The sequence below is a fragment of the Populus nigra genome, chromosome 5, assembly GCF_951802175.1.
Source record: "Populus nigra chromosome 5, ddPopNigr1.1, whole genome shotgun sequence".
In the NCBI taxonomy this organism is placed as follows: domain Eukaryota; kingdom Viridiplantae; phylum Streptophyta; class Magnoliopsida; order Malpighiales; family Salicaceae; genus Populus; species Populus nigra.
The window spans coordinates 8,798,659-8,814,926 of record NC_084856.1 but is presented as its reverse complement, the minus strand read 5'-3'; the positions used below and the strand labels follow the sequence as shown (position 1 = coordinate 8,814,926).

Sequence of the window (16,268 nt, the reverse complement as noted above, 5' to 3'; positions counted from 1 at the left end):
TTTTTTTCAAGAATAAAATACAACATCCTCTGTGGAAGAATGAAAGAAAAGAAAAGGCAAGGCAAATGACTTGGAGCAATGGGATCAGTCAAGGAGATGCTCAGTCACTAACAAGGAAAATACGAAGTGAATTTTAATTTTGGGTGGGTGCGAGTGGAAAGTCCAGAGACAGTCCCGCAGCGAGTATTAATTGGGTTGTTTTGACCAAAGGAAACAGACAAGGGAGAGAAAAACACAACCATTGTTGACGGAGACACACTATTTAACACTCCTCCGAGGATAAGATCAGATCCAAGATTAAGTGATTTCTCAGAGAGAGAGAGAGAGAGAGAAGGTGCGTGCCTTCCTCCTCATACGGGTCTTGTCCTTTCTCTTCTTTTAAGCCTCCAAAAACCAATCAGTAAAAAGCAAAGACCAAACCATGATAAACTCACCATCACATCTCTGTGCCCCTTTTCTCTCTCTCTCTCTCTCTCTCTCTCCACTTGTACTATTTTTCTACGTCATCTGTTAATCTGTGCGATCCTGCTGCTACTCTGTCTAAAACACCTCTTTTGAAGTCCGCCACAAAGAAGAAGAGAATAACCTCGCCTTGCAGCAATATTTATCACCATATCATTGGATTAGATCTAGAAAGAAAGAGAGTGGTTTTTGCTTCTATAATGGATAGAGGCTGTCAATCCTCCGGTGATTCTACAATCACCAGTGTTAATAGCACTAGCACCACCATCAACAACAGAGATCACTATCTCAAACACCTCAACAAACTCTCTCACAAGATCTCCAAACCCCCCATCATCACCGCCACCTCCACCATAAAAAAAAACCCTTTTGATCAGCCAAATCAGCTGCAACCACAGCCATCATCACAACAGCCGCCAAATCAAGATCTGCAGGGGCAGCAGCAGCCTCCTGTTTACAATATAAACAAGAGTGATTTCCGTGACCTGGTACAAAAACTAACTGGATCTCCAGCGCACGAGAGATTCTCTACCCCTCCACCTATACACCCACCCAAACCTCAAAGCACTCGCTTACAACGTATTCGTCCTCCACCCTTGGTTCAAGTTAGCAACCGCCCTCCTCCTCTGCTAAACAGCGTCATCCCCCCTCCTCAACAAAAACCACTCACCACCGCCTCAAACCCCTCCGCCACCAACACTTTCATCCAACGGTCAACGACACCTCTCTCACCATTACCGCCATTCCCGGCGGTTCACGCGGCGGCTGAGTCGCCAGTTTCTGCTTACATGCGGTATCTCCAGAACACGATCTCGGCTGTTGATTCTAACAAGCAGTTCTCGGGATTCTCGCCGCTGGCACCGCTTGTTTCACCTAGATGGAACAATCAAACAGCTTCAAAGCAGCAATTTCCCGTGCCGTCCCAGCAACAAGGAATAGATCCCTCGCAGTCAGCGGGAATGGTAGCGCCACAGGCACATGAACAGCCGCAGTTTCAATTGCCAACGTCACCTTTGCCTTTTGGATGCTTGAATTCACCGCGGTCTCCATATCCTTTGCTTTCGCCGTCTTCATTTCCTCTCTCACCCACAGTGCCTGTACACAGCCCTAGATGGAGAAGTCTTTAAAAGTATAAATTAATTTTACTCCTCTTCTTCTTCAGGTTAGCGTTGTTATTATTACTACAAAATAATAAACCTTGTCCTTTTAGTCATAGGGTTAGGGTTTTTAGCTTTAATTCCTTTTTATTAATAGTTTATGTAAATATTGTTATTAAAATTTGATTAGCGGTGGTGGCTAGATTATACAACTGTTTGCCGCTCTGGTCAATTAGTTTGTTAAAAAATTCCAATGGTTACTTTATATATATATATATATATATATATATATTTTAAGGTTATATATATTTATTTATTTCCAGTGTGCTACTTTGCAAATTGATAGTAGTACTATCTCACGTAAAATATAAATGTGCAATCCTAGCATGAGTAGAAAAATTGCTCAAGGAATATTTCTGTCAAGTCAATATGCTATGGTACCGTCGTACCATACGCGTACAAGTGACTGGGTAATAAATCTTATTTGGAGATTGAAAATGATGACACCTCTGGATTGCATTCTGGGATTCTTACAGGGATGAAGCAGATGCAGAAGGGGGGTTGACACCTCTGGGCAAAAGCTTTACTAATTATATGATTTAAGCGCATACGAATGGCTTTGCGGGGTTCTAAATCTTTAACGGGGGCAAGAGTTTTCCTCTCTGGTTTGACTTTTCTACGCAATCAATGGCTTGTTGTTTTACCTGGATTCTTGTGGTATATCTGAATCACCACTAACTGCGGCGCAGAAGCACACTTGGCGGTTTTGTAAATATCCTACATCAATAGATATAGACATAAGTCAGACATGCAGCGGCTTGGGTTGAGCTGAGTTTGGGTTTATTCCAACCTAAAAACCTATCTTAGGCTTGGGTTTAGATTTATAATTCTTAAAATCTGAATAAAAGAATTTGAATAATTTCTTTAATACAAATAATTTTTTTAGCTAAAAGACATCAAATTTAAAATCAAAATTATCAAAGTTGATTCTTGTTTCAATATTTGGTGATCAAAATTAATAATGGAAAGAATTTATTTTATTAATTGTTTCAACTCATGAATAAAACAATTTTTTTAAACCTGTATAGTTTTGTTAGCTAAAAAACTTCAAATTTAAAATCAAAACTGTGAGGTTTGATTCAATTCTTTAGCCCATATTTTTTTTTTGTTATCTCATGAATAAAATAATTTGAATAGTTGCTTTGAACTCTGAAAATTTTTTCAACTAAAAAAAATTAGATTTAAAACCAAAACTGTTAAATTTGCTTAAATTATTTGATCCATAAATAATTATTTTTTATTAGGCCATAATAGAAGAATTTGAAAAGTTTATTCAAAACTAGACAATTTAGATTTAAAACCAAGATTATCATGTATAATTCTTGTTTTATGACATGCAATCAAAACTGATAATGGAGTGAATTTATTCTGGTAATTACTAGATTTTATTCTATATCAGTTTTGGTATAGAAAGTAATAAAAGAGCTATAAATCAAATAGAAAAAAATATATACTAAATCAATAAAGAAAATATTGTAAATCCCAATCAATAATTTATAGGCCTTGTTTGAAAGTCTTTTTAAACTCAGATAATTATGAAATCTTAATCCTATAAAAAAACAACCTTTAAAATCTCAAAGAAAAATTTCAGTTTGACCTAATAGATAGATCCAAAGTTATGTTTTTTTAACATGAGGCTACAAGTTAGGGAAAAACTCTCAAGCATTAGTGTCTTCCTGAGTTGGAAAGAACCCGTTCTCGAGTTTTGATCATCCATTTGCTATGTTCCTATATGGTCAACTATTCAAAATGATTTTAGTACCATTTGTGCTCCAATGACCTCTAGCATGTTGGCATTGTATACTTAGCCAACTCATATAAAGAAGGTCAATAATCAATTTTTAGAACACTCCTAATCTTTATAAAAAAATTATTAGTCATTAATGGCTTGTTCCACAATGTACTATTTTTTTACATCATTCTAATTCTCCATACTCTTCTTAATATCTCCTTTCTTCTTCTTCTTCTCCATAAACTAGGATAAAAACAACATATTTTTACTCTTTCTCTTAGCAATTGCCTCCTCTCTCTTAGGCGTCAATAGTATATATTTCTCCTTTATGCTGAAGGTATACATAGTAAACCATCCATCATGCATGACATTCATATCATATTGTCTTAGTCTACCTAGTAGCAGATGATATGTATTCATAATACACTACATAAAACTAACACTATCAAAATATCAATTTCCTATAGAAAACAAAACAAAACAAAACAGTGTTCATCCATGATTACCTTACTATCTCGATTCAACCACTTTAATTTGTAGAGATTGAGGTGTTTTTCTATCTTCAGCTGTAACTTCTCTACTATATCGAATGACACCACATTTATCATAACTATCACTTCCAATGATCAAATCATATACCTTGTCCTTAATGATACAAATTGAAAAAAAAAAACCGTGCATAACCAATCCTCATCCAAATTATATTTAGAAGCAAACAAGTTCTTTTAGGTGACCAAGGTAATGCCATCATCACCTTATAAAACCTCATTATTACCATTTGAATCATCATAAGTAAGATTACTTGTCTTTTTGCTAGGTTATTCTACTAATAAATTTATAGTCGAATGACTCTCTTGTTTATAGCACTTAGAAGTTTGATACCCAACTCACCACACTAAAACACCAAAATTCAAAACCAAATCTAGAACTAAAACCCCGACTTATGATTTGTTTAGTTGTTGATTTAGGTTACACAATTGACTTTTATTCATTGGTGTGTACCTCCATGTTATTTTGGTTAAATTAAAATTCATCTTTATTAGTTACCCTAGCAATATGAGGTTTCTCCACATTCAAAGACCTTTGATAAGCTTTTGAAATTGTTCACAAAGATTATAAAACATAATATACCTTGGTAGGACCACTATAATCCATTTAGGTACTTAACAACAAACTACTTTTTTGTTTATAAAATATCATTCCTAGTTATCAATTGATAGAAATTATCAATGTATTCATTAATAATTCTCTCATCATATCTCAATGCATAGAGTTGTTGGTACATAGTTTGAGTATACCCGAATAGAAGAAAGTGGTCATTCATTTTCTTCCTTATCTCTTCTCAATCATTGATATTTTATTTAACTTATCTTTCTCAAGACCTTTTCAATTGCTCCCACTAAGCAAAAGTTCTCATATTTAATTTTATGGTAATTAGCTTTACCCTCATCTATTCTAGAACCTTCATGTACTCGAAAAATCATTTTTACTTTATTTAACCAATTGATAAAATCATTTGCTTATAAGGTTCTCATGAAATTAATAAGTTTTATCCAAAAACTTAAATCTTCATGGTACTCATCCTAATCAAGAGGTTGCTTCTTATGCTCTTGCTTTTAAATTGAGTTTACAAAGCTGGCTATAATCCGTGATCACTCTATTTATGATCCCTAAGGCTCCTCATGCCAATTATCAATTAATTTTGCTATCCATCTTTATGTTTCTTGCATCACTAGTTCTTAAATGTCTTTTTTCCTAATAAAAAACCTCTTCATCCCCTTTTACATTAACACGTCATATTATTTCACCTTTTTCATTCATGGTTATTCAACAACATACAATAACTAACCATTAGGAATTGTTAAGCTATAATATCAGCTAATGTAGATGGACACAATACAAGAAAGATATCAAGAACAAGCATCACAAAATTCTACAAAATAGGGTCACGCCACAAACCCTAACTCAAAACTTTATTACTAAATATTTCACCATATAAATATTCTAATCAAGACTTCATATTAGAGCTCTTCTAGGTTTCTTATATACTAGCAAAAAGCCTTAAAAATATATGGAAACATAATAAAAAAGTTCTTAATAAATAAAATCCTAAATTAACTAGGAAAATATTTGCAAATCCCGAATAATAACTTATGGGTTTTATTTAAAGGCCTTCCCAAACTTAAATGGATATAAAATTTTAATCTATAAAAAATAGAGCCTCTAGAATCCCTAACAAAATTTCATTTAAATCTAATGAATAAATCAAAAGTTATGCCCATTAATATAAGGCTACAAGTTAGGAAAAAGTCTCCTACATCACTTGTATATGCTATTTGGTTAATTTTATTAAATAATATTATTACAATATGATGCATATTAAAATGGTACCTTTTCTTAACTAAATCTACCATAACATGTTTTATATTATCTTGTATAATTGAAAAAGTTTTATTTATTTGTTTAGCTTTTTATAATTATAATAAAATTTTATCAAACTTTATTTTATTAAAATTCTATTTTAGTTCTTTATATTTTTATACTTATTTGAGAAGCCAAATTTATTTATATAATTTTGGCTATTATTTTATAAAAAGATTATCATGACATAAACTCTAGAATCAGTTGTCGCAATATCGCTTCAACAAATACTACTTTAGTTGAGAAGATTCTACCATCACTTTTTATGATACATGGTAAGGAATCTGAAAAGTTCAATGGATTAAACTTTAAAAGATGACAACAAAAATTGTTATTCTATCTAACCACCTTGAATTTAGTAAATTTCTTGTAGGAAAAAGCACCAGAGCTATTAGATAATGAATCTGATTTTGCTGTTATCATAACTATGGACACATGGAATTATAATAATGTTGTGTCCAAGAAATACATCTTGAACGGATTGGACAATACACTAGATGATGTGTATAGTTTAATCAAGAATGCAAAGGCATTTTGGGAGGCTTTGGATAAAAAGCATATTGTTGAAGATGTTAGCATGAAAAAAAATTCATAGTTAGCAATTCAAGATGGTCGATTTAAACACCAATATAAGTTAGGTTCAAGAGTTTCAACTCATCTTGTATGATATTCATGCTATAGGTATGGTTCTAAGAAAATCATTCCAAGTGATTATGATTATTAAAATTAAAAACTTATGATAATTTTGGAAAGACTTTGAGAATTATCTTAAGTATAAGTACAAGAAAATGGAACTTGAAGACCTAATCTTGAGGCTAAGGATAAAAGAGGACAATAAATTGTTTCAAATAAGAGCCAACTCTCGTAGTATCACCCTTAATACAAATTTTATGGAATAAATGATGAAGTTATACAATAAAAAGCTTGTTGTGTAGGGAAAATGAATTTAAAAAAAGTTCAATGGTAAATTCTTTATATGCAACAATATTAGGTATTTGGCTAAGAATTGTAGAAATAGAGCTAAAAAATAAACCCTAAAAAGAAAAAGATTGATGAAACCATTATCAAGTTAACTAGTATCAACCTTGTTAATGAAGTTTCAGAAATAAACTGGTCTGATGTTGTTTTCAAAGTTAACTTGATAAAAATTGCATACTAATGGTGGGTTGATACTAGTAGAACGAGACATGTATGCATTAAAAAGATAATTTCCTTCACTTAAAAAGAATGGATGGTGACACTTTTACATGGGTAATTCATCAACCTCCAAGGTACTAGGTTTTGGGAAGGTCACAGTGAAAATGACTTCTGAAAAACTTCGTATCCTTAACAATGTGTTTCATGTTGCTAACATTAAGAAAAAATTAGTGTCAGACTTATTATTGAGCAAAGATGGTTTTAAGATGGTCTTTGAGAGTGATAAAGTTTTACTCTCTAAAAATGGTATATTTGTAGAAAATAGGTATCGAAGTGATGACCTTTATAAAATAAATATAATGACCATCGTAACCATGTATAATGATGATGATGATGCCTTTTTTCTTATTTGTTTGAGTCTTATGACAATCTGCATGACATATTAGATCATATGAATTATGATTCTATAAAAGATTAATAAATCTTGATTTATTACTAAGTATGATTTTGAGAAAAAATCATAAGTTTGAGGTTTGTATAGAATCAAAATTCATAAAATTCTCTTTTAAACAATTAAAATAAGTAAACTCAATTCAATCGAATATTGATGATTTAAAATTTGTGCAAACTAGAGGTGAGAAAAGGTATTATAATACTTTTATAGATATTTGTACAATATATTGTTTATACATATGTACTTAGAAACAAAGATGAAGCTCTTGAAATGTTTAAATATTATAAGAATAAAGTTGAAAATCAACCTGATAAAAAAAATAAAGGTAATTAGAAGTGATAAAGATGGAGAATATGAAGTATTTTTTGGTGAATTTTATTCTCAAAATAGTATTATCTACCAAACTATTGTTTCTTATTCACTTCAATAAAATTATAATATGAAACTTAAAACAAAACTTTAAAAGAAATGATGATTATCATCTTGATAAGTTCGAAAGCACTTGATAAGTTATAGGGGGAGGCAATTCTGACTATAAATTATATACTTAACAAAGTACCCTATAAGAAGCTAAAGAAGAAATCATATAAATTATGAAAAAAATAAAAGACCTTCTTATATATACATTAAAGTGTGGTTGTCTTGCAAAGATGGAAATAACGAATTTCAAAATGGTCAAAATAAGATCTAAAATTATGGATTATATTTTTATTGAATGTGCTTATAATAGTAATGCATATCAATTTCTTATATACAAGTTAAGTATTGAGGACATTCATCTTGATATTATAATGGAATCAAGAATTGCTACATTATTTAAAGAAGTGTTTTCATTGGAAAAAGCACAAGAAAAGCTTTCATTTAAAAGAATGATTGAGGCTAACTTAAGTAGTCATCATCAATTGAAAGAAGATGAAGTTGAGCCCAGAAGAAGTTAAAACAAAAAAAATATCCAAAATATTTGGTTATGATTTTCTAACAAACAAAAAAAATATCCAAAATATTTGGTTATGATTTTCTAACATACTTATTAGAAAATTAATTCAATCAAGTTCTTACTTGATTTTTCTAGGTTTAAACATATAATATCTGTTTAATTATATTCTATTTTTTAATTTCTAAAATATATTTTAATCAAGTCATACTTAATTAAATCATTATAGTTTAATTTATAACTAATGGTTCTTAATGTGTATGACCCTTTAGGTTCCTAATATGTTAGCCCAAATAGAAATTATAATTCTATATAAATATAATTAAATAAATTAAAAAATTTAATTTATTATCAATTCAATAAATAAATAATTTATATTTTAAGATAAGTTGTATCGTCTAACAACGTATTATGATCCCTCAAATATTGGAAAAGTCATTAGTGATTTGACTTAATCTTTCAGTGACCGGTTTCTCAATGTAATTAATATCCTTTCATCAATAATATTCTGATTTAACATTAAAACATGTAGTATGTTTGTCATATTAAATCATGCTTGTTCTCTACATTATAGTTATTGATCGTTTGAATAAAATTTGAAACTCTTTTCAAATCTCATTCCACATTGGCCATGAATTTCTCAATCAATATTATTTGAGAATAAATATAACATTTTTCCTAATTTACCTAGGATGATGAATCCTTTCTTGATCATTTAAATACCTTTATATAGTTCATGTTATACCAAATGTCTACCCCTTCGTTACCTTGATTAAGATAACACATAATAAGATCAAAGTATAATATTCTCTATGTTGCACATAACGCGCGTAACGAGGCAGTATGTCAAGAAGTCGTCACCTAGTTGTTTGGTTTAGGGTCACTAGGAGACCTGAGTGAATTGGTCTTATCTGAAATTTCATGGTAAATGACTAATTATGGCTAGGAAATATATTAGCACCCCTAGTACTCCTTACTTGAGGTAAACTACATTGTATGGTATGTATGTGGTTTAAAGGTGTTGATGGGTTCTTAACCGGTGGTCCGTCTCTGGTTTAGAACAAATATTTACGCTCATGAATAAATCTAGCATTTCTAATTTGTTATAGGCTTGTATGCCCAGGTATATTCTTAGAAGAAGAATTTATGTAGGTGTCCTGACAGGGTTCATCTATCATGAGAGATGAAAGTGTTTTTCATAACTCGTATATTGTGGTGAAAAATACTTCCAATTAAAATTGGTGAATATCCAAATAATTTTGAAAATTTTCTACTCAACTCCTGATACTTAAAAGTCATTTTTTAAAAAAAAAATTTTACCTGACCAAGTTGACCTAAAACTTTTAGTTCAACCATAAACAGAATTATAGTCTATTGGTTTAACCCAAAAACCAAACCTAAACCCACACTAGAATAAAATAAATCAAACTAAAAACAACAAAAAACTTAAAAACCCTTTATCAAAACAGATCAAAACCCAGGAAAACTGAGAACATGAAAAACACCGAAGAACAAATATGGATTTCAAATCAAACCAAAAATGGACAAACCAAGGACAAAGATATGATGAAAATCATGCAATGATCAATAATCTAGCATTCATGCACTTCGATTATCACTTAAAGACTATAATTTTGTTAAAATTGGTTTCATTTCAAAAATAAAACCCTAGAATTAAAACCTATTGAAAAATGTTATTGGTGTAAATAAACTCTACATTATTGACTAATCAAGTTGCACGAAGGTTCTGTGTAAAGAATTGAACCAAAACCGATCCAAATTATAGAGCTAAGATAATGTTCTATCCAAGAACATGAAGAGCACTACCTAACAAACTCAGAAATGAAGATCAAGCTACCAAACCTAGAAAATAGCCTTTTATGCCTCTAAAATATGCTTTCTTAGTTCCAACAAACCACATTACCATAACCAAGCATATTTGAATCAAAAGAATCAATAAATAACATCAAAATCATGCAAAAGATACTAAATTCAAAAACTATCAACTTAAAACAATCTATGTTCATGCAATATGGATTCAAAATTGATTTTCTAAACTCATTTTGGTCATGAACAAACCTAGAAAATCCATGATAAACATCATTACTTCAACATGCATTACTTAAGTTAAACCAAAACAACACTATTTCATCAAGAATAAACAACTTAAATGGAAGATTTTTACTACATCTAAAATATAAAAAAAAAACATCTAAAAGAGCTTTAGAAAATAGAAATAGACTATTATAGTAACTAAAAGGGCAACCACAACACTACTTGCCAAGCATTCCAAACCCCATCTCCATGTTTGTAAACATAAATACAAACCAAATGACAATAAAAAACAACTCAAGCAAGCCACATATACTTCTCCATTAAAAGAACTCTATTTGCTTTCCTTTGTCAAGTTTGCTTTCACAAACTTGTTGCCCTTTCAAAACTTACGAAATACTTGTGCTAAGCTCTTAAACCTTCACATTTAGAGTTCTTTTATCAATCTTTTTCCCCCTCTTTTTTGCTCTAATTTCCTAGGGGGTATTTACAGAGTTTTGCTAAGATTTTTTTATAGATTTAAACATAGATTGATCAAAACTTAGCCTTTTAATCAAAATGAGAGGGTTCTAGTGTACATTTTACAACTGTGAACTTTGTACTTATGTTGGTTTTACAATCGTGATTTTACAATAAACTTGGTTTTTAGAGGTTTTGGTGGTTTTGCAAACTTGGAGACCAAGGAGCTTGTTTCTAGCCTTTTGATATTGAGAGAAATATGACTAACCTTTGATAAGAACCTACTTAAAAGGCTTGAAGTGTAAACACACAAAAAAAATTTAGTGGTTTTGTGAAATGGGTATCATAATTATTGATGACTGAGTTACCCACTTTTGAGGCTTCATCAAAACAACTCCATTGTAAACATCATCGAAGACCACCTGATCTTAGTAAATGATGGTGGTCTTAGTAAATGACAAGCATACCTTTTTTTTGGAACCATCTTTACTCATTTTAGAGATCTATAGCTCCATATTTATTCATTTAAAAGTGTTAACCCGATCAGCTTAGAACTGAAAAATACAGTAATAGCTGATCGAAGACAAGCTGTTATTGAGTTCTGGGAAGAAAATGGGATATAAACATTTAATGAGAGTATTTGATATTTGTAAAGAAGGTGTTTCTTAGTTGAATGGTGGTGGTTACAACCCTTAAAGTGGTCATAAACATCACATTCATTCGCTTGAAAGTGCCTACTTAACGCATTGTCTAGGATAAACCCTAGAAATTAGGGTTTTTAACTTGATATTTGAAAATTTTCACTTTAGTCCATATTCTTCCAATTTCTTTTAACTGCACTTGTAATTACCTCCCAAACTCTTAATTTCATGCAAATTTACTCTTGTTAAACTCAATAATCAACCCTAAAGTTCAACTTCATTTTCATCTTGGTCTTTGGTTTCTGATTTGTGCACGTAAACCCTTAATTGACTTTCAAACTTTCAATATTCTTTAATTTAACCTATGATTTGGTCAATTTCAACCCCTACAATCACACCCTTTTTTCAGTTTAGTCTTTTCTTGTAGATTTCTTCGACTAAGTCTCTAATTGCCCATCAAACTTTAATATTTATGCAATTAATCTCGTGATTTAACCAAATTAACTCTTTAAAATTGCAACTCGACCCTTAGACTTTAATTTATTCCAATTAAAACCTAGATTGACTTTAAAAATCAATTTTTCTTGTAATAAGTCCTCAATAAATTTAATTAAGCCTTTCAAAATTCCCATTTAGTCCTTATCTATCCAAATTTGTATTTCTTTACTCCAAATAAAAATATTTTCACCAATGAGGCCTTTTGTCTATTAGAATTGGGTTGTTAATTTTGTTAGTTTTATACATTTTGATCCTGCAACTTTTCCACTTGTCACTTTGATCTTTCACCACTAACTTAGACAATCTTCTAGGCTTTAGTCATGTATATCCTTTTGTATTTTGGATTTCTTTTTTATATTATTTTTTCTTGATTTTTTATTTGTTCAAAAAAGGATAATAACACTTTATATAAGATAACTTAGTGATCTCAAGTCTAAGAATCATTTAGATAACCGTTATGTGAGCTTTTCTATAGACATAGATGATGTCTCTATATGAAATTCTCATGCAGATCAGTGCAGTGTACATGTTTTATGACTAGCACCTACATATTAGTTCTAGGTTTTTCTTATACCTCAACTTATGAGAACAATTGCTTCCTTTCATAAAGAAAAGAACATAATATGTATCAATATCTATGACTCTAATAAATGTCTAGTTTTTAAGAGTATCGGCCAGAAACATTTTAGAAATAATGCTTTGATACAATAGAAATCTCATATTTATAACAATTTTATAATTTCTTTTGCAAAGCATCTCTATCCCATTGAGTTTATCTTTACTCTGGATTCATAAATAAAATGTTAAATTCATTAATCTAATATTATATAAATATTAAAGATAAATTAAACATTTATTAATAATAAATATGTATTTATATAAATATAATAATGTCACGTGTAACCAACTGATTGGTTACATGATATATTAAACTAACACGTTGGATCTTATTTAGAAATGCATGTAAACAAAATGATGTTGTAATCTTCTGAGGCATATTGAAATCCATTTTTTTTACATAAAGTAATGAGTAATAAAGCCTTAAAGATAAATGGTTGATTATTAACAACAATAATTTTAAAAATTGATTATACTTTAAGTGCTTCAACAAGTAATTATTCTATATTAGTTTTTGTGTAAGTATAATTTCAATATATGTTTAGTTTGCATGCTAGAAATTAATTTTAATTTCTTATGTGTGATTATATATATATATATATATATATATATATATATATATGCAAGTTGTATAATGTTTTTTATTGTAAATTTACTATAATCTTATAATATTGCATGTTTATAAACTAAATATTCATGATCACCGGTCACTGATTTATGAATTGTGACATCGTGAACAAAATTTGCAAGGCATGTCTTGCTTGTTCAAGCAGACCCATTATTGTCAACAATAATTTTTAGTCTCCTTCTGCCACCATTTTCAAATGTTGAAAATGAAAGTCTTAGAGAGAAAAATAACTTTTCTCGAGTTTTAATGGCATCTATTCTAGTACAAATCGAGTTTTCCGACTGATGAGCAAATTTAACATTAGAAATGGGATCGTAAAAAATAATAAAAATAACTTTTTCAAGTTTTATTGGTAATACATTTATATTTTCTTTAAAAAAAAATTTAAAAAATATTTATGCTATATAAGCAGCAATTATATTGAAAATTAAAAGAAAAGAACACCTGAGATATTTTTCACTTCACCAAACATATATTAATGAAGACATGTATATCTTCTCATTACCAAACATATATTTAGAATGCGAAGTCCAAATCAGAGGCGCCATTGCTGACTGATCAAAATGGATAAGGAATCTAGTGAAGGAGCTAACAATCTGGTAAAAGCTAATCTGCGTGCTGAGATGATAGATAAAGGATTGGCTCGACGTCTCCTATGGACCGCGTGAAGACGCCAGCTTGACTATTGCCACCCATGGTTGAAAAAGGTTGTCTGGCGGACATGACATCATCAGCTGCTCAACGTTGTCTACAAAATTGAATAATGCAAATACTAGTGATTATAACAACATTAAATCAACCGTACTTCTTATTATCACCATTTTAGACCCAAGACTAACGTATCTGTAATAAGAGACACATGATTGGATCCTATGATTTGACTCGAGGTTTACCCCATCCATTACCAAATCTTGACACAAAATAAAAACACAAAGCTCATCAAGATCTTTAGCCATCAGTCTCATGTGAGCCCTTCTTGCTCGGATAGAATTTAACCTTCACTTTGGGTCTAGGCGACAAAAAATAACAGTGGTATAAATTCTGAGGCGTGCACCGTTTTCAACATGGCCTAGTTGTTACAACTAGCACATTATATACAACCCTCATTTGAACTTGGGATGTCCTTAGTGGGGTAAGTCCGGATCCAATACCATCACACTTAGGTAGGAACACCCAAATCTAATTTTATCTACCTATCATTTGTGTAGTTGATATATAGCTAATGCTTGGGAACGAGATTTAAATCATATTCCTTTAAAATTTAAAAATTTATTAGTTTAAAATTAGTATATTTTTACATTTTCAAATCATTGTTAATCATTTCAGGAAAACGTCGTTCTTACTCTTCCAATTTCATTTCTTTGATTTGGTTAATAGGTTAACTATAATTTTCTTTATTTTAAACATGAGATTATCACTATCATAAATACCTTAAAATCTTATCAACTTTTTTATTTAATAATTCATTTTAATAAATTGTGACTCTTGCTTTGAGTCAACCAAGTATATTATTTTATTTTAATATTCATATGCCATTTTGGATTCATTTATTCATTTCTTATTCTAGACTTACACCTTAATACAACCATGTTTATTTACCCAATTAAATACCCTTAACTAAGGCCTTAATTTAATTATAGGATTTATTAAACTAAGATAATGCTCAATCTTATGTTTTAGTTCAATCTAAAAATTCATTAATCCAGAAACAAAGTTCATATTTAGAGCTCTTATAAATCAATTCTGATCATTGATCCAAATCAATAATCATATTTTATACTTAAAATGAACATCACATTTATTGTTCTATCTTGATAACATGACTCACACTTATTTCAATTATACTTTTATTATTTTATTTCATTAATGGTTGGTGCCCGTTTATCGATGTAAATGATAGTAACTAAAACTCTCATTTAACCATGTTCGTCAATCTCAACATAAAAATTTATAACTCCATTTTGTTCATCCATAGTCGATTGTCCATTTCAACATTGGTGGCTTCTAATTTACATCAACCCGTCATTAATTGATTTATCATGGTAATCATAGACGGTACTACGATTAAACTTTGTACTCTCTAGTTCATTTTGATAATTCATAATTCATATTCTATCTTATCTATATCCACCAATTTCTTTTTAAAATATTCATAACTCAGACTTCAAAACAGAATAACCCTCGTCGTTGTGGTTAGCTTAAAATTTTGCATAATAGGTCTGCTATTGAAGCTGATTTGAAATCACACATACAAGTTCCCTGCCTTACAGGAATAATTTTATACAATATTACTTTCCTACCTTGTAGGCATCATTCATGTAATGTTATTTTCTTGCCTTATAAGCATAATTTACATATTATTTTTCTTGCACCGTAGGCATCATTCACGTAATGTTATTTTCTTGCCTCATAGGTATCATTTACATATTAATTCTTACCTCGTAGGCATCATTTACATCTTATTATTTAAGCCTCCATCAAAATAGATAAGTCTTCGTTCAAATGACCAACTTGTATATAAAATAGACAAGTCTTCGTTCAAACGACCAACTTATACATATAATTAACTAGTCTTCATTTAAACAGTCGACTAAGATATAAAATAGATAAGTCTTCATCCAAACAACTAACTTAACATATAATTAATCAGTCTCTGTCATTGTAACTGACGTATTCTTAACATTATGAAGTTTTATCATTGCGCCCATTGCGAAGACTAAACAAATTAATCTTTGTCATTGCAGTTATTTACATTATCAAATTTCACTATTGCGGCTATATTGAGAATTAAATTAATTAGTCTTTGCCATTGCAATTATGTAGGTGTATTATTATTTAATGTCATTACTCCACCCGAAAACATCATCCTTCCACCTTGAATGCATAGTTCCCCATGACATTTATTTTCCTCATCGGAGGCATATTTCTTGTGATGTTATCTTCCTTAATACCATAGTTCTGATAATGAATATTTGTTCTTGATATATAGAAATAAGCATACAATTTGTATTTCAACATTTACATGAACAACTAAATTAATTAAAGGGAAAAAAGAAAACCCTTATCTGAAGCTCT

At 30.2% G+C, this 16,268-nt stretch overlaps 1 protein-coding gene across 1 annotated transcript; it reads left to right on the top strand.

The window, feature by feature from the left end:
• Positions 1-284: 284 nt before the first annotated feature.
• Positions 285-1,881, top strand: LOC133693717 (VQ motif-containing protein 9-like). Its single transcript, XM_062114999.1, has one exon. It carries the CDS (start codon positions 663-665, stop codon positions 1,587-1,589), a length of 927 nt encoding a protein of 308 aa, XP_061970983.1. The 5' UTR covers positions 285-662; the 3' UTR covers positions 1,590-1,881.
• Positions 1,882-16,268: the final 14,387 nt, after the last annotated feature.

Bases quoted from the DNA above. Each gene is read 5' to 3' on its own strand.
- LOC133693717 (XM_062114999.1), top strand. From the start codon at position 663: ATGGATAGAGGCTGTCAATCCTCCGGTGATTCTACAATCACCAGTGTT.